Source organism: Protopterus annectens, chromosome 3.part0, assembly GCF_019279795.1.
Source record: "Protopterus annectens isolate FY-2018-M chromosome 3.part0, PAN1.0, whole genome shotgun sequence".
NCBI lineage: Eukaryota > Metazoa > Chordata > Ceratodontiformes > Protopteridae > Protopterus > Protopterus annectens.
Window position 1 is genome coordinate 10,430,524 of NC_056731.1, and position 21,973 is coordinate 10,452,496.

Consider the following 21,973-nt stretch of genomic DNA (forward strand, 5'->3'; position numbering starts at 1 on the left):
TCTCTCTAAAGCTCTAGACTCCCTTTCAGAAGGTAGAGGATTTTTGGCAGTGGCAGCTGCAACCCCTTTAGGGCCCTGAGAAATAGTATCTGGGTCTGCAGAATGGGCCTTATACAGATGTAAATGAGAATCCAGGACCCTGTAATATCTATCAGGTTTGGCAGGTGCCGGAGGGAGAGTATCAGGGGCTGTACTGACATCATTGTACACATCATCAATAACATTCAAAACAGGAGGTATAGCTAAGGGCCTATGCTGAGGTAAATGCAAAAAGGTCGTTAATCTTTTTCTAGAATCAGAAAATTCCTGACCCTGCCATTGAAAATGCTCTCATGGAATGTAGTGTCTCACCAAAAGAAAACTCTTCAGGAGGGGAGGCCGAAGGGATAGATTCTTCAGCATCAGAATCCTCATAGGCCGAATAAGCCTCCTCCTGGTGATCTGACAACTCAGATCCATCCATAGACTCATCTGAAGAGTGTTGGTCAGAGGGCTCAGCCCTGGGCCTTTTGTCTGGTGGTGGGTGAGATCCCCTGTCCGGGTGAGGCTGAGAACCTCTAATTAAAGAAATAAGATCCTCTGCAAGGCTGAGGATCTGAGAACTAGAAGAAGGTCTCTGGGAGGTAGTCTTGGGAGGCAAAGCTTTAGAAAGTTTAGCAGCTTTAGCCCTGGAAAAAGCCTTAATGGACATGGAAGCAGGAGGTCTAGCTGCCCCACGTGCAGGAGTAGATTTGTCCAAAGGTTTGGCGTCGGACATTTCCTGGACACTGATTTCGGTAGGTAGCTCAGTAGCCGACTCAGCCGGGGACTCCAGGGCCGCAGTGGTCGGTTGAGTGGATTCGGTTAAAGGAAGCTCCAAGGACTCGGTTTTGGCCGAAACCGAGACACTCGCGGTAGGCCTTACCGTGGTTTCAGCCGAAACCGCGGGCCGCGAGTGTTGGTCCTTATCCTTCCGTTTTTCACCAAATGCGATGTCGGAGTCTCAGACGGCATCTTATATGCAAAATTAGCCCCAAAGAATTCCTCTGCAAACTCCGACCGACGTCTAAGAGTTCGTCGGTTGAAGGAAGCACAGGCTGAACAGGCCGAGACGTCGTGGTCTGGGCCTAAGCAAGGGGGGCAGTAAGAGTGGAAATCCTTATGAGGTATTTGTTTCCCACAAGTTAAACAATTATTTACTTTATCTGACATCGGCTGAGGCAAGAAAGAGTCCCCAACGGGGTACTTAGCTTTTTCGAAGTTTTCGGTAGCTGAATCACAGGATCTGACCGACTGGCACTTGCGAACTGCTTCTGCTTCGGGCACCGCGCGGCAAGAAAGACTGAGGAAAATGGCGTCGGCTGATGCTTTTATACCCCAGACGCTCTGACGTCGGGGAAAGTGCGACATCAGCCGAGGCCAGACCCAGACTTTGGAATCCGGCCGACCGAAGGGCTGCCTGAGGCAGGACAACCCATATGTTGTGACTGCAGATGCATCCTTGAAGGACATCTGCCTACTGCACTCGCACTTACCCCTCCTACCTGACATCTAACAAAATATAGCAAAACAGTTTAAGCAAAAAGGTTTTCCAATTGGAGAACGTATGTGAATCTGAGAAGTTAACAGTACCAATGATCATGGAAAGATCAGACTGATGAGTGTGAGACCTGATTTCAAGCTGGCGGTAAGACAGCGTGAGCATTTATGCTCATATGTCAGTCTATATACCTTTGTGCTTGTGAGCGGAGGTTGTAAGCTAGACGTACGCCCGAGGAAAGGTTTAAGCTTTAGCACCCCACCAGGATGTCAGTGGTAAATACCCATCTGTTTGAAATACTATAACAATGTCTTCAGACAAGACATCAACAAAGTACAAGAGAAGAGATAAAAATTCCTGCTGAATTTTATAAAGTTATTAAGAATGATCTAACGCCATATATTCTTTAACTTATTCAGTTATATACAATTCCAAACTGGAAACCAGTCCCTCATGAAAATCTAGCCAAGAGAGCATTGGCAGTACTTTGAAACTGTAAGAAGTGAATAAGTAGTAGTAATCTCCACAGCAGCCTTAATACTTTAATGTATTTAACAGAACATTGCACACTTTACTTATTTAAAGGTAGCAAGTGCACTTTTTCTTGAGGCTAAATTTTAAATGCTTAATGAATGTATACAATCTATTTTTCACATCTGGGAGGGGAATAGAGGTAAGAAAAGACAAGAAGGCAATCAGTGTAAGTGGAGACAGGCTGTAACATGCAATTTAGCATGGGTAACCTTAACTTTAGTTCAGATAATGCCTGTGGCAGAATGTCAATTTGGGGCAACTGCACCTATCTGGAGGGGTAAATTTATTTCATGAAAATGTACATAGCTTTCTGGGCTTATTCTAAGTTAAAAGGAGACAAAGGGTTATTGTTTTTATGTGTTTACATTAGTCTTGAAAACTGACACATAACCGATATATCAATCCAGAAAGCATTTTTTCCAAGAAATAAATTTATGGGATACTGATGCGGTTGATTCAGAAAGTGGTAATATCATCTTTTACAACAAAAAATCTAAATCTCAAACTGAGTCCACATTCCTCTACACAGGCCTCAGAAGGAAGATGGTCTCCAATAATTGTCTGACTGGGGGTCTTGATGCCAGTGGGGGTATACAAGCATGCAGAAATAGCTGAGAAGATGCATCTTCACAGAGGAATAAGGTAAACATGAGGAAAACAGTTAAGACCAATACCGAACATCCTATGCCACATCCAGCTGCTTTGGGTGTCTGCCCCCCCTCCCTTGGCACTAAATTAAGATTCTCTTCTATTTAGCTATTTATAACTTCCTTATAGCTGGCCTTCTAGTTTCCCCTCATCATTTTTGTCATGTCTTCAGGGGATAACAAAAGGGTGGCCAAAAGGTAACAGAGTCATATCTTCCAAGCTGCTAGTGAGACAGCAGACAGTTTGGGGTGTACTAGGTGACCCCCTGCCGTGCATAAAGAAATGCACATACTGAGGTAGCAACAGATATTTCTGCTTTGTAATTTACATCAGGTGGGACCAGTGTTGCCTGTGTCAAAATGGGGAAATTATAATTATTTCAGTCCTCTCCTCTTTCAATATCTGCACTAACCTGGCCAGTAAGAGTACAGAAGGGAAAGTATAAAGAAGCATACCCACCCAATCATTTTAAAACATCTTTATTAAACATGACATCTTTTTAAGTTAAATAGGTACATATACAGTAAAAAAAAAAGCCATACTACTAGTTCCTTTATTTTCACACAGTATACATTCTAACAATTTTTCATTTAATCCATTAATAATTTTCTCAGTTCCTGCCTTCCCTTAAACTTCACTCCTCCTCCTGAACACTCTTCAGATTGTTCCCACAAACTTCATTTATTTCTATGTAATTTTTTCCTTCCCTTTTCTACGGATCCTACTTCAAGTTCTTTTTAGCTCATTTCCAATATTCAGTAATTCAGTTACAGTTGGTTTAGATTTTGATTTCCATTTTCAAGTACTTGCTTTTTTGCAGCCAATAGGATTAAGCTCAGTAAAGTTTTACAGTGTCTAAACAATTCAGATTGTACATCCTAGCCCAAAAGAATCATTTCCTAAGTTACAACCATTTGCTCCCCCAAACATTCTGACAATATTCTGTAGGGATTTTTTTTAAATCTGCCAACTTGTTACATTCCCAAAACACATGTCCCCAATTATACCTTCAGCATTTGCTATTTACCTGAGAGAAAATCTGTGAAGTCTGCTTGTGCTAGAAAATAACTATGCAAATCCTTCTAAGCACAAATCCTAAATCTTCTGGACTTTTTTACATACTTTTCAGCTCATTGTTCCTTTGCATTTTACCTTTCCATTCCCTTTTCCTGTATTTCCTATCATCTGACTGATTTTACAGTCTTCATGCAATACTTGATATATCCTGTTAATTATCCTAAATTTCTGTTCTAGACTCAATTAAAAATACTATCAGAACTGGTCTTTCATTTAACAATCTCATCACATTATCTTCTCCTATACTCCTTTATCAATCCCTTTGTAGGGAAGGTAGTCTTTAATCAGTAGTCAAAACTTCTAATTAACCTTGTCTCAATCTCCTACCTTTCCATGTCTAGCTATCTAATCCCACAACCTTGGTCCTTTTGATAACTGTCTCCAGTAAATTACAGTCCTTTCTTTCCTATTTTCTAAAACTCTACTTGCAGTCACCCTTATTGGTAAAATCACCTTTTGCCATTCCCATGTTGCCTTAGTTTTTAGAATACTTTGCTACTTGAGGAATATGATACTCTGTATTGTTATCTTTATTATTCTCACAAATGACCTGTATCCAAAATCCTACTCTCTCCTAATTTCTGTATCTCCCACTTCCTGTTTCATCATCACCCCTTTCCATTTTGACTTATAACCTTCTGCCTGTATTACATATACAAGCCTTAATTGCAGTGCTCTAAAATATCCCAATCAAGATCTTCCACCCTCTCAATTGTTCTATTATCTTTTTAGTCTCTTTTCACATACTCTTGGCTACCACAATAACATATCTTTAACCCATTTACCTAAATAATTCATTTCATCGTGTCCCTGTAAATAAAGGTACTGCTGAACCAATTCCTGTGTGGGTACATAGTTTACTGATGAAGTCTTGCTTTTACCTTCAATTTATTTTTATTCCCTGAAACTGTCTGAAAATATTCACAATATAGAGTTAGCCTTTTCTGGACTTCTCAAATACAAAATAATATTGGTGATAACACAGCTAACTCATTTTGATTATCATACCTGTCACATCCTTGAATTGTGAATACTTTATTTCCTTTGCTGATAGCTCTAAACACAAAATAAACAACAAAGGGAAGAGGACAGCCCATCCTCCAAGCCTGCATAAAGTGTCCTAATTAACCCTACTATTACAATCATGGAATACAAATGCTCCCATTGCCCTAGTGATAAAATCCTCAACTGACTCTACCAAATGTTTTTTTCTGCATCATTACATGCCAATAATACAGGAAATTTCTTGCACATTGCTTACCTCTGATCATCATTGATCTATTAATGTTGGCAAATGTTTGCCTCCCCTGCACAAAATCAGACTGCTCCATATCTATTTTGGCAACAACTTTGCCATTCTCTTAGCTAGTACAGATGTAAACACCTTATAACCATGGTTTCAAACAAACGGGTCTACATGTAGCTGGTAATACAGCCACCACAGCTTTCTCCCAAGATGCTGGTATCCCCCCCTTTTAAAATACTGTTAACAAAAACCCTCCAGATCTTCATCACTTTCTTCCCTCCCAACTTCCAAACTTCAACAAGAATACCATCCGTGCTTGGAGACTGCCTACTGTTTGGTTATACATCACAGTTTCTATCTCATCTCTCCCTGTCTTAGCTACTTACTATTGGGCCTCGCATACCTCTAACACTGACATCATTAATTACATAAGCATTTCCATTGGTGTCTTTTCTTGGTTTCACAATCTTCTGCTTTACATACATAACTCTATGGGATCACGATTTATGTTACAGGCTCCTTTTGTCTGGTGACAACCCTGTCTACTTCTGTTTCCCAAGTCATTGTTCTAAAGCTTTTTCTGCTCTGGATGTGTAATTTACCATTTTAAGTTCTCACATATTATCCAAATAATCCCTTATATTCCCTTTAGCACTTTGCAGTTCCTCCTCATCTTGCTATGTGAGATTCCCTTATTCTGCAACAACTGAACCTTTGTCAACCCTTCTAAATAATTCCTATTACCTTTTTTTCGATAGCTCTCTTATTCCTACCATGTTTTAAACTCCAATTTAATTTTATCACACTCACTAGCTATACCTTCTGAAGAAATTGATACCTACTCTAACTCTTGAATCATTTTCACTACCCGTTCCTTAAATTCATCTCTCGTTATCAGGTAAGTGGGAAAGTATCAGTGTCTCATTTTTACTTTATTATCCTGCAGCTTTACCTTAATTTGTATGGATGCATGATCTAAAATAGTTATTAGATGTGGGCCACAGCTTTCAATTAAATACATATAATCCTGTGAAATATATTTTCTATCCAAGCTAGCCCAGCTACTGTACCTTGGGAAACAATGTGTAAATTCAGAGTTCCTAGTACTGTATTCGCATACTCCATAACAAATACTCTCATATATGTCTTTAGAAATCTACCATCATTTGTTATGCTGCCCCTTCATGGTCCCTTGATCTTCACTATTGTGAATCAAGTCTGCATCAACAAATATTTCTATTTTTTTCTTAAACTCCATAACAATTTTTGGGGAAATATAACACATGCCAATAACCCCTTACTACCACAAAATTTACCATTGCCTTTTTTTCCTCTTCTATCACTATTAGAAGCCCGCCAAGCAATCGGCATTTCTCCCCTTTTCCTTTGTCCCCGACAATCTGTTGAATGTCCATCCTGAAATAATTTTTTGTCAAATTAACATGCCCATTTCTATCCAAAGCGTCTCCTACAACATTATTATTTGCACCCTACATTTTTAATACATTTCAATACTATGCTTTTATAATGTCATTTTCATTCCATGATAATATGGATAGAGTACCTACTTTGATAGAAAGCTAATGTTCCCACCCTTCTGATACACGACAGCTCTTTTGAATGTGTATTTCCAAATTTTGGCTTACATGCACACAATAATGTTTGACAGGCTGATCTCTTGTGCAGCTGCTGCTTCTCATCTCCATTTAAACTAATGTCACATTTTCAGGACCTTTTGCTTCAATAAAAATACACAAGCAAAAAACGAAATAGATTTTCATATTCTCTATACCCGTTAAACTTAGGACAAGCACAAAAAACTATATACATTTTTAAAAGGTGTTTATCTAGCCAGATAGAAACAACTGCCTCAAATCAATGGCTGAATCCATAGGCGTTATCTAATCTATAAGGTTACCAATACTAAAGTGCATGTTACAGCCTGTGCTCCCACTTAAATTGATCATTTTTTTTCTCATATCTGTCCTCCTCCATGAAATGAAAGACAACTTGCACTCTTTCAGTAAACATTCAATTTTACCCCTAAGAAAATAATACACTGGCTACCTTTAAATAAACTCTGTATTATTATATTAAATGCATTAAAGTAATAACGCCACTGGATAGACAACCGCTTTTAAAACTTAATCACTTCCTACAATTTAAAATTTAATGTATTTTTCACTGAAATGCTTGCCAATGAACATTTAAATGTTAATTACATTGTACCTTATACAACTCGGCAGACAGTGTTCAGACTGCTCATAATTAATTGCTTGTAATTGCAGGCTTCTCTCCAAGTAAAAGCACTAACTGACTTTGAAGATGCAGGACACAATCTTCGTAAATTTCACTAAGAACATACTACTTAGCTCAGTCATGATTAATTGCCTACACCTATAGACTTCTTGTCTCCCACCAAAAACCTTTGCTAATAGAAAATAGCCAATGACTTTATAAATACAAGGAAAAACAAGTATTTCCATGCCTTTCATTCTTTTATCTTATTGTTTCAAAACCCTACTTGTTTACAAAATTCCTTGTCTACAGCTTAAACCAAAGACATTACCTCTAGACTCTCACACATATAATAAGATAAGGAATTATTTTAGTTCTACATATGCTGTGATCAATACTCATACACCCCACACCCCAGCAGCCCAACAGCACATTATATTTATTTTAACTTGCTTCTGTCTAGCCTTTCTTATCTTGTTACAATGTAAAGCCTGAATACCTTACAAATAAGTAACTTCTTGCTTTCTATCTTTAAGATGTACAGCAGTCACTGCCAAGATACCCCACATTACATTTAAAATACCCTGATTGCACAGGACTGTTTTACAATATAATATACAATTTACATCTTGAAACTTTATACAAATATTAGTAAGAACAAAAATTGTGTTACTTGCAGTTATGTCTTCTGTACATTCTGTGTCTTTTTAAACATGTGCATTACCAACCAACCACACGTTTAACACAGTCAACAAAATGACAGGCTTTCTTCAGTCACTTCTTGGAAAGCCACATCTCACACATTAAATTCCTACATTTAATAGGATTAATGCATTACAATCTCACATTTGCTCTTTCATTTGGCAATGCTTCTAGTTTTATTCTTGATCCTCAGTCTCCCACCACCAGTCTTTGGTTCAAGTCCAAGGTATTCCTGAGTCTTCTAGCCTGCTCATGTGCTTTTTTCTGCCACTTAAGTATTTGCCTTTGGAACTAAGGAAAATGTTTCACTGCCATAGTCTCTATATAACTTTGTTAATATCAGAAGAATGAAAAGCACAGTCTCTTTTTGCTTGCTAATCATGGTTTGTTGGCTAAACTTTTTTTTTTAATTTCTCCCTAACCAGTTCTGCATACAAAAATGGCTTTGATGTTCCAGGAAAAATATTCTGAAGAAAACTAGGCACAACAGCTTGAACCTCTCACCTGCCTCTCAACATTCCTGAACTTCTGGGATAAACTTCTCTTCTGCCTGTTGATTAGTAAATAATCAGTTTCCAAAACACTCTGCTGTCCCAATTTTTAATACTTTTCCCTTCTTCCACAATTTTGTCGGAAGCAACTCTTTCTGCTGGTATGAATGCATCTTTATTAATATAAGATTTTGAGTATACACATGATGTAACCTCTCAGTTCACAAATCCTGATGTGCAACACCTGCCAAATTACTTATTCATACATAGATTCATAGATTTTTAGTAAGCTAATGACCTGGGGCCTTTCTAAGTCTAGCCAAGTTTTCTTGAAAGAATAATGATGTCCTGCATCCAAAAAGGACATTGAGAAACAGGCATTTATAAGCTACTTCTGTCCATAAGGGACATGGGTGCCAGGCCCAGTATAAACTTCCTATTCCCCATCCACTGGTCTATGCTCCTCTTACACTGGGTAGCAGATGACCTCAGCTTCCATATGAGGGGCAGTCTTTGGGACACATCTGTCTCTTCGGCATGTTCTGTTCAAGTTACAGACAAAATTCAGGTTGCTAGACCTTGTATTTCTGGATTTATTTGCGCTTTTATAAAATGAATGCTGTCTGTTCCCTCCCGTTTCTCAGGTACATCAGAAAATCTCATATTTTCTCTGGGTGCTCAGTCTTCCAAAGCTACTATTTACTGAACAGCTTTTCTTAAGAAGCCTCATGTTCAGCCAGCCTTTTTTTTCACTCTGACCTCTGATTTTCACAGGTTTTTCACTTCATCTGAATAGTTAGTTAAAGCTTCTTATAATTTTTCCAGCTTCTTGTTGTCTGTCCCTCAGTGTTTCAGTCACTGTAACACCTCTAAGTACATCTGATTTATCTTTCCATTAAATTACTTGAATCCATCTTCTTTACCAAAGTGGAAACCTGAACTTTAAGGCTCTTCTCAGTCAGAACTTTTCTGTCTCTTTTCTGGTTGGTTTCCTCTTAATTTCTCTCATTTTCTTCTTTGCTGGGATCCAAGTAGTGTAATAATCAGCCAGTAAATAAATTTTCGCCATATAAATAGCTTTCACTTTTTTTTTTTTTTAGTTTTTACAATTGGAGTGGTCGGTGGGGTATATGGTCTAAGTTTAGTCACATGACAATATTCAGTAGTTCAACTGCAAGATCTCTGCAGAAGAAGAATGCATAGTTTCACAGCTTGTAACCCCTACAAGTCTCAATGTGATTATCGGATAAACACATAGCACGGTTTTGCAATTCAGTGGATAGTAGCACCAATCCACGTGCAAAACAAGTTAACTGCACCTACAACTGAATAGACTCCTATAGGAAAATGAAAACAGGACAAAAAAATAAGAGGGCACATACTCACTCATGTCCTATAGGTATGAGGTCTCTGGAAGGAATTGGAAACATTCCTCTGGATCGTGCTTCCCTCTATTACTTCCCTAGAATGATGCTGAGAACGAGAGAAACAAAGAATCCAGGGCTAACGCTGAGGTCCCCAAAGATATGGGTTACTCTGAAGGATAACTGAGTGCACAAAACCTGCAGCTCAACAAACTTTTTTTTAAAATGGGCTTTATGAACACCATAATTACAAAAGATTTACTGGTGAAACATATGACACAGCCATGATGCATGCTCCATTTTGAAAACCTGGTACAAAACTAGAAATATCTGAGGAGACCTTGGATCTCCTCAGCCTGATTTCATTTTCTTTCTGTGAGATTAAGAGTAGGCTGGGGGGCTGTCATGCAGGCAGTCATGTACTGTATACGCCCTCACTGTCATCCTGATAAGGGTGCTTGTTTTTGCTTTAACCCTGCTCCTGGTGGCTGAAACATTCACCTGCATCACTGTGGAGGGCACAACCTTATTTCATTTTAATCTGATGATGTGTGCACCTTCATCCAGTACTGGACTGTTAGGCAACATTCCAGGAATAGGCTGTAAAAAATAAACAGTATAATCTCCAGTATATGCCACAAGAACTTTCCTTAACAATAAGTCACTCAGTTGAATATGCTTAACACAGGCATCAAAACTTAAACTGCAAGTAATCTCTGCAGCATTAGCAAAAGAAAGCTATACAAATGCAAAAACACTAACACCAGACAAACTATTTGCAAATTGAGAACAGACATCTACTGATTCAAAGTCAAACATTTCCCAGGTAGTTTTGCAGATTTATGTTAACCTAAAGTTTCAGATGGAATAGTTGTAAAAAAAAATAAATAAAAAATGGAGAAACAGTACAATGACAGAAAAAGACATCATACTTCAGATAAGTCGCATACAAAACACAAACTTAAACAATGGTCAACAAATTCAGCAGAGAGAGAAAACTTTGCAGTCTGCCAAAGATCATATAAAACTGATTTATAAGACTAGCAGTCTGACAACAAACTACTGTAAGACAGCTACTTAAAATAAGTAAAAACAGATGTATATATCACTTTGGCACCAATCACAACTCATGAGGACTGTTCAGACATGACGGAGAAGTACAATGTATACAGGCAATATGGACAATTGCAAAGTGGATTCACCAGTGGCACATTACGGACCAAAAAAAAAAAAAAAAAAACAGGTAATCTAAAACTAAGAGTGGTCACTGATCCATTTTTCATTATGTATTTACACAAAAAAACATATTTAAATGAAACCTGGGAAAGTCTGTCAGGGCACTTTTCTGAGCTGCAATATATACTGGCAATTCAGTTACTGTTAACTTTCCCTCAAAACAGAGTACTGTACTATATGCAAGTCTCCAACAAAACAATGTAATAGTACACATTACCTGGCACCACTGTTGGCGGTGACGGTGTAGGCACAGCAATAGGAATTCCAATACTGCTGCTTCCACTATTTTCACGGCTTCCACTTCCTCCACTACTGCCACTGTGGGTAAAAAAAAATAATAATTAAAGAACACTGTACCATAACTTCTTAACATATAGTCTCAAATGGCGCTACCCTCCAATGTATGCAATCTTTGTTCAAAGAGGAGCTACTATAGCAGTGCAATCTGTATTTACCACAAGAAAATCCCATAATTCTGATCACATGCAGGAAAAAAAAAAAAAAAAACATCTTACATACTGGAACAGTTACATAACATGTCATGTGCACTGATAAACTGTACAATAACTGCAGGAGATCAGTACACCCTTATGTAGCAATGGAGGCATTCATGAGCATATGATTCAGAGGGATAAAGACTAGGCTGAACTTGAATGGCTAAAACCTACAAGCTTGATGCTTACTGCATCTGTTGAGAACTGCATACAAACATATACCCCAACCCCGGATTCTCTCTTATTAAGGCTAGGGCCTCAAAAGCTGGCACCAACAGGTTCTGCCTCTCCTTTCAAATCATATGCAGTAGTCCCATAACTAAATCTTGCTCAGATTTTTTGCTAAAGCTCTTCTACACAATCAGGCTAAGAAAAGGTTAGTGCAAATGGTTAAGGCTCTGAGCTGTTAAACAAGCTACTTCCTCTAGTCAAAGCTACCGAGTTTGATTCACTTTACCTTAATTTGCCTATTGTGTCACTTTTAGCTAGTCACTCACTTAACAAAACAATGCTCCCATGTCACCCCAACAAAGGGAGATTTCTGTCCAGTAGACTTTCCTGGTTAACAAATGAATAAAATAAAGCAACACAAAACAGTCCTGGAACTCTGCATGAACTTGGCACAAAGTGGTGTGGCAATAGCAAGAAAAAAAGGCACATTTCCATCCAATTTCACTCTGCATTCTTTCCTTTTCAGTGGGGCAGCATTATCCTCCTTCAAAAAACATCCAGAAACTTGAACTCTCATTAGGTCCTAATCCACTGACAGGCACTCATCGTAAAAAATAGTCCTTCCTTCACAGGAGAGAAACATTTAACAGTCTCCATCCTCAATTTCTCTCAACACTCTTTACAATAAAAACACATGGTGCTAAAAACACACTGCAAGATACAAGGGTACTTACATATTATCGCAACCACATTTGTTCCGTTGTGTAACTCATTAAGTTTACAAGACAAGCCTGTATGTGTAAGTGTAACGGGTTGTGTAAACTCTGAATTACCTTTGTTTCGGTTTTCTTGTGCAAGTGGACCACGAAGAAGAAAGGAAAGCGGCCCTTTTGCAAAGAAGTGTGAGAGGAGCACGGTTTGTTATACATCGCTTTTTTTTTTTTTTTTTTTTTTTTTTTACAAAGAATGACAGCATCCAACCATGTGCTGTACTAAACTGACCAGTACAGCAGGGGAACTGCAATCCTCCTCCGTGTTGGAAGGAGAATCTGGAAAATAAAGCTCCTTGTAACCCTTTCTGAGATACTTACTACAGGAAAAATTGGTGTTGTACTTTCCAAACACTTATTATGCTGTTCCTTGAACAGAGGAATACCTTTCCCGGTGTTGTCATACGCGGTCCCTGCTCCGCAGTATCATTTCACTTTCACAACTGGAAAAGTACAGTTGTGTACACTTACCATAAATGTAGATGTTAGAGTGTATTCACTGTTGCACTCATTACACATTTGGGTTATCCTGCTGGCAGGTTGCCCTCAGTCGGCCTGAATTCCAAAGTCCTGGGTCCTGCGTCGGCTGCTGTCGCCCCTTCACTGACGTCAGGTCGTCAGGGGTATAAAAGATGTGGCCAAAGCCATTTTCTTTAGTTTTTCTTGCCCCAGATGTCAGGTGTCCCCTAAAAGGGTAGCCAAAATTTATATATGTATATATATATATATATATATATATATATATATATATATATATATAAATAAATACATGCAGCAATATAAACTTTACCTTCCTTTACAAGCAAATGCACTACATAGGTTGTATAAATAAAAGAAGGAAAGATAGGTCCCATCAGAAGAAAGGGGGATGGTGGGTGGGTAACCTGGACTGCAATCGTGAATACACTCAAACATCTACATTTATGGTAAGTGTACACAATTGTACTATGTTCTTCGTGTTTCACTGTTGCAGTCATTACATTTGGGTAGATTCCCAAAGCTATGGTTGGGAGGCTGGAGCTAAACAGCATTAGGAGCGGTTATGAGACCCTGCAGAACTGCAGTGGCAAAGCCTGCCCTGGATTTAGAGTAGAGTGGCAGATGATAGTGCTTTGTAAAGGTGTGCACTGAGCTCCAAGTAGCTGCCTCTAAAATGTTCTTGGTTGGTACTCCCCTGAGAAAGGCTGCTGAAGTGGCTGCAGCTCTGGTGGAATGTGGCCTAATGCCCTTGGGCACTGGCTTGCCATGGTATAAGTAGCAGAAACAAATGCAGTGGCCTATCCACTTTGAAATAGTCTGCTTTGAGATAGCCTTTCCTTGTGATCCTGCAGCATATGCCACTAGTAATTGCTCTGACTTTCTAAAAACTTTGGTTCTGTCCAAGTAGAATCTAAGCTGTCTGTGTACGTCCAAATAATGCAGAATTCTTTCCCCCTTGTTCTGTGGATTTGGATAAAAAGTTGACAGATGAATGGTTTGGTTAAGAGCCACACTGGACACCACTTTAGGCATAAATGTTGGGTTCGTCCTCAGGGAGACCCTGTCCTGATAAAAAATGATAAAAGGTTCCACAGCCATGAGTGCCTGTAGCTCTGAAACTCATCTTGCAGAAGTTATTGCTAGGAGCAGAGCTGTTTTCCAAGATAAAAACTTTATATCAGCAGTAGCAGCTGGCTCAAAAGGAGGCAGGGTGAGTTTTTCCAAGATGTAGTTGAGGTCCCATGCAGGCATTGGTGATCTTCTTGGAGGCCTTAAATTTTTGGCTCCTCTGAGGTACTGTTTTAATAAGGGATGAGAAAAGATTGGTGGCTCTGCATTGTAATGGGCCGAAATGGCAGAGGCATGAATTTGAATAGATGAGAAAGATAGGCCTTTGTCCAGCATCTCAGATAAGTACTGTAAAATCTGAGGAATATCTGGCACAGCTGTATCTGTTCCTTGTGCCTGGTTCCAAGCACAGAATCTCTTCCATTTTCCAGCATAAGATTTTCTAGTACTAGGCCTTCTGGCTTCCAAAATGACATTCATCACAGCTTTGCTGAGAGGTGTGTTTTGTATGACTACATTATTCGCCATGCTGCCAGGTTTAAAGTTCTGAGCTGGCTGTGCAGGATCTGATTGTTTTGCTGGGATAGTAGATGCGATACTTGAGGTAAGGTCCAAGCTGGGCATTGAGACAAGCTCCTTAATATTGGGTACCAGTGCTGGCAGGGCCAATCTGGTGCAATCAGTATCATCTTTGGCTTCTCCTGTCTGACCTTTAGGAGTACCTTGGGGAGGAGAGGCAGAGGGGGAAAGGCATATACTGATAGGTTTTTCCAGCTGAAGGATAGGGCGTCCACTTTCCATGCTTGTCTGTGATAAATCCTTGTGCAGAATCTCTTTAGTTGGTAGTTATGAGGGGAGGCAAATAGATCTATGTCTGGGCTTCCCCATTTCCTTGTTATCATGCTGAAGACTTGTGGATCCAGCTGCCAGTCGTGGGGATCCATGAGGTTCCTGCTTAGTTCGTCTGCCAGAGTATTTTTCCTTCCTGGCAGGAATTGTGCCTGCAGATGTACTTGGTAAGTCAATGCTGTGTCCCACAAAGTGATGGCTAGTCTACAAAGGGGGTAAGAATGTGTGCCCCCCTGCTTGTTTATATACCACATGACCGTGGTGTTGTCTGCCTTTATCAGTAGTTGTCCTGGATGAAGTAGGTCCTTGAAGGCTGTCAGGGCATTTTGAACAGCTAGCATCTCTTTTTGATTGATATGTAGATGCATCTGGTTTGAGGATCCATGTTCCCTGAATGCATCTTCCTGCCATGTGGGCCCCCTAGGCATAATCTGATGCATCCGTTATTAGTGTCTGCCTGGCTGGGGGTAATGTGAATGGCTGACCCCTTATTTTGGTGACAAGCCTTTGCCCACCATCGAAACTCCTGTTGCAGGCAGGGAATGAGAGTAATTATGGTTTCCAGGCTGTGGCAATGTTGAGTCCAAACACTTTTTGGTACCACTGAAGTTTCCTCATATGCAGTCTTGCATATGGAATTAATAGGATGCCATGAAGCCCAAAGCCTGCAGAATTTTTCTTGCAGATAACTGGGCCTTTGTTGCTAACATTTTGAAATAGGTAGTCAGTTGCCTTTGTTTGTCTGGCATGAGATATCTGGGCAGTTGTATTTAAGCTTGCACCCAGGAATATTATCTCGAGAGGGTACTAGTTTTGATTTTTTTTCACTGACTGTGTACCCTAGGCATGTTAGAAGTTTTTTCACAAGCGCCAGATGCTGTAGAAGGATGTCCTTGTTCTCTGCTTGAATTAAGCAATCATCCAAGTAAGGGTATATTTGTATTTCTCTTTGTCTGCAGAATGCAATTACTGGTGCCAGGCACTTTGTGAAGACCCTGGGCGCAGTAGATAAGCCAAAGGGCAGTGCATAGAGAATTGGTAATGCATTGAGCCAGCCTTGAATCTGAGGTATCTTCTGTATATTTGTCTGATTGGGACATGCAGGTATGCCTCTTTTAGGTCTAAAGTTATAAGCCAAGCGTTCATGCCCAGCATGGGCAGAAGCTGCTGCAAAGTCAACATCTTGAATTTTGGTATATCCAGGAATGTGTTCAGAATCGATAGGTCCAGTATTGGCCTCCAGGCCTTGTCCTTTCTGGGCACCAAGAACAGTCTTGAGTAAAATCCTTGTCCCCGCTCTTGCTCTGGCACTTGTTGAATGACCCTCATGTCCAAGAGGGATGAGACTTGTTTTTGTGCCTCTGTCCATTGATTTTTTGGCAGATCTGGCCAGCCGTTTGCCTTTGACAGGGTATGGAAATGGAACTTGTAGCCTTGTGACACGATAGTTAGAACCCACCTGTCCTGGGTTATAATGTGCCAATTTTGAGAAAAAAAGTGCTAATTTTCCCCCTAAGGGTGCTGCCAGGAAATAAGTGCTTGGTGCCGGCAGGGGGAAGTCACTGGGACTGTTTCCTGTAAGGTTGTGATTTGTCTTCTCCACTTTTGGAGGTAGAAGCACCCCATTGCTATGACCTGTATGAACCTTGCACCTGGGATCTGCCTCTAGGGTATCTGGGTCTGCCCCTTTGAGGTCTGTCTGACACAGGAAAGGACCAATTCTTTGTTGGCCAGTGTCTACTAAACCTAGGTGGCTGTACTTGCAAGAAATCTTTGACCGTTTGCATAGATTTAGCCTTGTCCTCCATTTTCTTTAACACCTCTTCTGCCTTAACACCAAACAAAGTATCATGCTGTAAAGGTGCATCTAATAATTTAAATTTTAACATGATCAGGCAGATTTTGTTCCTTTAACCAAGCATGCCTTCTAATTACAGAACCTGTAACTGCGGCCCTGCAGGAGGCCTCTAAAGAATCAAAACCACATTGCAAAGTATGCTTTCCAACTTGTTCAGCTGCATGCAATATATCCCGCATTTCCTTGTTTTCTGCACATTCAGAGTTTAACAACATTTTCTGTTTAAGCAATGCCATGACATGTTGCTGATATTTGAGCATATGAAACTGAGAGTTTAAGGCCCTTATAGCCAAGGTAGCAGATGTGTAAAACTATTTTCCCCATCTGTCTAGTGCCCTAGAATCCCTATCAGAAGGGGTAGGGTTTTTTGCAGCGGAAGCCTCAACTCCCTTGGGGTCTGCAGCAGGGTTTTTAAAAAGGAATTTATGTGAGTCAGGAACCCTGTAATATCTGTCAGGCTTAACAGGAAATGGAGGTAAGGAGTCAGGGGTAAGGCTAGACTCCGAAAACACATCATCTACAATGTCTAACACAGGAGGGATGGCAAGTGGCTTGTGCTGAGGTAGTAACAGGAAATCCTTGAGCCTCTTTTTAGATTCTAAAAAATCTTGGCTCTCCCAGTGGAAATGCTCCCACATGGTATGTAAGATTTCCCCAAAGGAATAGTCCTCAGGAGGAGAAGCTGAAGGTATGGATTCTTCAGCATCAGAATCCTCATAGGGAGGAAAAGAATATTCCAGATCAGAAGAGGAATCAGAAGAAATGGAAACCTGATCTGAAGATTCATAATCAGTCTCTTGCCTAGGCCTCTTATCAGGAGGGGGATGGAAACCCCTGATCAAGGTAATCAAGTCTTCGGCCATTTTGAGCATCTGTTTTCTGGGCATGGAGGCCTGTCCACGTGGCTCTTGAGTTTGCTTCTTTGCCTTTGAAGGTGTTTTAGTCTTTGCCTTTGAAGTCGGTTTAATGTATAGATGCTTGGGTCTGAATACACCCTCAGAAACCGGTGCCTGCTCAGCAGCTCCGGACCCATCTGAAGGATTAGCATCCGAGGCTCCAATACCTTGAGTTTCCAGCGGCATGGCCGACTCCATGTGGGAGTCGGTAGCGGCCTGCAACTCTAAAGTAGCAGTCATCAGGGGCTGCGAAAGCGCCTCACTGAGAACCGTCAAACCGGCAACTAGCTTAGGAGAAGCTTAGTCGGTTTTGGGCCTTGGCTGTCTTTCTTTTTCTTTGCATTTTTTGTGAACTCCGGTAGTTGAATGGCTTTCCAATGACATTTCTGGATAATTAAACCTGCGTCCAAAGTAGTTCAAAGCAAAATCATACCAACGCTTAATAGTGCGTTGGTTAAATCTAGCACAAAACCGACAACCCAGAAAGTTATGATCGGGGCCTAGGCAAGGAATACAGTAAGAATGAAAGTCCTTATGAAGTATTTGCTTCCCACAAGAAATACAATTATTAACTTTTTCTGACATCGGTTCTGGAGCAAGAAAAAAGTTTCTCCAACGGGGTACTTAGCTTTATAGAAGACTTCAGATCTGAAATTCTAACTCGAAAATCTCAGGAGTCGGCCGACCGGCACTTGCAAACTGCTTCTGCTTCGGGCACCACACGGCAAGAAAGACAAAGAAAATGGCATCGGCCGCATCTTTTATATCCCTAATGACCTGACGTCAGGGAAGGGGCGACAGCAGCTGACGCAGGACCCAGGACTTTGGAATTCAGGCCTACTGAGGGCAACCTGCCAGCAGGATAACCTAAATGTAATGACTGCAACAGTGAAACACGAAGAACATCTGCATTCCTGCAGGAAAATGAGTGCCTGAAACACTTGCAAATGCTGATAATAATCCTTAGAAATGGGCCAAAAAAGTTTACATTACTTTCCGAAATGGCATACATTACAACATGACAGGATGCCAAAAGAAGTGTAAATTCCCGATTCTCAATGCAGACTCGTACAACGGAAGAAAACGTCTGTTACATATCCCTTACTATCAAAACGCCAACAGGTGATACCAGGGTGGGTACTTCGTGTCATTTTGTAAGGTGTGCCATTTCAGAAAGTCATTTAAACTTTTTGGACATTAGCAAGGACTATTATTAGCTGGCTGAAGTGTTTCAGGCAGTCAACTGTCTGCAGGTATGCGCTCTTCACAACCGCAAAAATATGGTTGTGATAATACGCAAGTACCGATACAAGTTATGAACTTGTCAGTTTGCCACACTACTTTGCAGAATTATTTAAATTCCATGACAAGACTGCAAAGCATAGTCAAAAACTGCACAGTCTATACTGAAAATCCAACTGAGGTAAAGTGAAACGAGAAGACAATATAACATTACAATCAGCCTCCAGTTAGGCATACTTGCTGTGGAAAATGTATGCACAATGATATAAAAGAAGGGATTTGAAATCAACAAAACAGTGCATCAATGGAATCAATTTCATAGTCACTACCTACTTTTACACAACTGTATCAATTACATACAGCTTAGGAAGGGAGTTAATACACAGCAGCAAAAGCAACGACAATCAAAATGAAGACTGCAATAAGACAATCAGGTATACACACAGTATAGCACAGATATCAATGTTAAAATGAGTCCAAATGCCGGCACTTTGGTCTTTCATAACCAACAGTTCTAACTATGACAGATTTGGTTATATGCCCAGGGAGAAAAGCCACAAAACAACAAAAGAAACAAAAAGCAAACAGATAAAGCTGGAATAAGACTCCACAGCAATACAAATTAACCAATCCAAGAAGTTAAAAGCAGACAATGCAATGACCCACTCGAGTGTCAAGGGCTGAGAATGATAAACTGCTTCTGCCTTTTTTGGTGAAATATGGTTAAAATCAAAGCAGTGAATACGCTTCAGCATATTCTACCGCTACTTCATCAGAAATCTCTCGACTTGTTCTCATTCAGAAAATACAAATGAAACAATAAAACTTGAGAGAGACTCCATGCAATTTTCTCCAACATGCAATAGGAAGTGCAATCATATATGCCCTCTGATTCTCACACAGCCATCCATCACTCTGTCTATGCCATCAGTGTCATGACTGCACTTGACTGTGGGACTTTTACTTGTAAGACACAGCAATAAAGTGCAACATAGTGAATCAGCACACACATGTATAGACTTTACTTAAACCAAATGAAGGTGTGTTGGTGCTCAACAGACCAAAACTACAGAAAACATGTACCAAAAGGACCATGGAAAGCTCCTTTTAATGAATAAAAGCAAATAAAAGACCAGTATTAGGTCCAAATACACAGTGTTTCATGTTGAGTGCTTTCATCAATGAGTTGACTTCATCAGAACAAACTGAACCTCATCCCTAAAACATTTAAATACTCTTTCTTAACAAGCAATCAGTATTCCTAAGGAATGCTCACCTCACATCCACTTTTTAAAGAGGTACTGTAAACCAAAATTATTCAGTCTTTTACTAGAGAGAATGCAGACTGGCTCTAGTTCTTTGCCTTCTGGCCAAACTGACTTACCTGTGGGCAACAATGACAGTGTCAACATTTATGACAATTTAGTTAAAAAAAAAGTTTTAATTTTCAGGAGCTCAATAATAAATCTAGTGAAAAAGTTATTCATCATTCTATTAATGTTATTACTTATAACTCTTTAAAAGAGTTGATTTTCGCATTTGAGAAAAAATTATACAAGTTTAAAACTTTGTAGATAGAGAGCATGTATTTTTCTGAATGTATTCGTTTAAAAGTTGTGCCTCATGGCTTAAGGTTTTTTAAATTTCCATTTGGGCTACATTACAGCACTGAAATGATCAGAGATTTTACAAGTTTATTTGATCAGTCGGCTTGGATTTACTTGGCAAAGTACTGTTTTACCAGGAACAAATGACAGTGCAGCTGGAGAGGGAATTAAATGAGATGAATCCAAGTATTCTCCAGGACCTTCTATTTTCCCAATATGAAGGACTGTACACTAAAATTGTTAACAGAGTAGAGACTAAGTGTAATATACAGTTTCATAAGAAAAAGAGAAAATTGAACCAGGATATACACGCCAGTATGACTTACATGAAGTATACCCGACTAATAAGATTTATATAGAAAAAAGAACAAATGAAGTAGGGTACGAGTTAGAAAATGAAGATACAGTGCCTTCTGGCATGCATGGCAATGGCGATATAGGTGACAGTTTTGGGGACCTAGATGACAACGGACCCAACCCAGGGGATTTTCCTATACCCAGACGCTCAAAAAGGATAGCCAACAGGAATACAGGAAAGAGAGAATTTTATAACCAGGGAAATCAATGGAAGGGATTTGGAAACCGGGGGAGGGGCTGAACACTTTATTGAACAGTGATGGTTCCCAAACAGCTCACACATTTCACGGTTTCAATATTTACAATCATACATCTAAAGATATCAAGGAAGAATTTTTTACTCTCTTGTCTAAGGTGTTTAAATTTGTCCCCACCCAAACCCCCGACTTAGCTGAAGTGATGGTGGACATCTGTTTATATACTAGAACACTACACTTTCAAGTATTATTCTCTGATACTCAGGAATGGCTTACTGCATATAAAAAGGACTGTTAGAAAAACAGCACTTACAATCCCCCTTTGCACCCTTTAATAAGCATCTTCGAGAAATTAGTAAAAGAGAAAGTTTATAAATTATGGGCAGAGGAAAAAAAATTCTTCTTTACTTTAAATACTCAAGAGAGAAAGTTGATGAAAGAACTGAAGGGTGATAAAACACTTAGAATTATGGCCCCGGATAAAGGAGGAGGAGTTGTGGTGTACAATACAGATGACTATATCAACAAGATGCAGGAAATGCTATTTGATGAACAGTTATATCCCAGTATCTAGAAACCAAATAAATATTGCATACCAGAGGACAGACAGCTACCTGGAGGAATATCTATTAGACCAGAGAATTCCTTTAGAAGTATATAACTTCTTGATCAATACCCACCCAAAAATTCCTGCTTTTTTCGGCATACCAAAAATTCACAAGAGCATTGTTTCCCCCCCTTTTAGGCCCATTGTAGCAGCTTGTGGGTCAAAAATTCACAATTTAGCAGTTTTTGTAAACAAAACTTGTCAACACGTTCTGGATGGGATATGCCACATTTTAAAAGATTCTTGGGATTTTCTAGGCCAGTTAAAACAGGAAATGTGGTCTGAAGAAGTCATATTTTTGACCACTGATGTCCAAGATTTG

General features: G+C 39.7%; 1 protein-coding gene across 1 annotated transcript in view; it reads right to left on the reverse strand.

Annotated features, from left to right (window-relative positions):
- Positions 1–21,973, reverse strand: part of ABI1 (abl interactor 1) — a gene marked incomplete at its 3' end in the record, with an annotated part of 1,176,232 nt that overhangs the window by 186,021 nt on the left and 968,238 nt on the right. Inside the window, 1 exon segment of the mRNA XM_044064550.1 lies at positions 11,273–11,373. Within this exon segment, the coding sequence (XP_043920485.1) occupies positions 11,273–11,373 (101 nt within the window).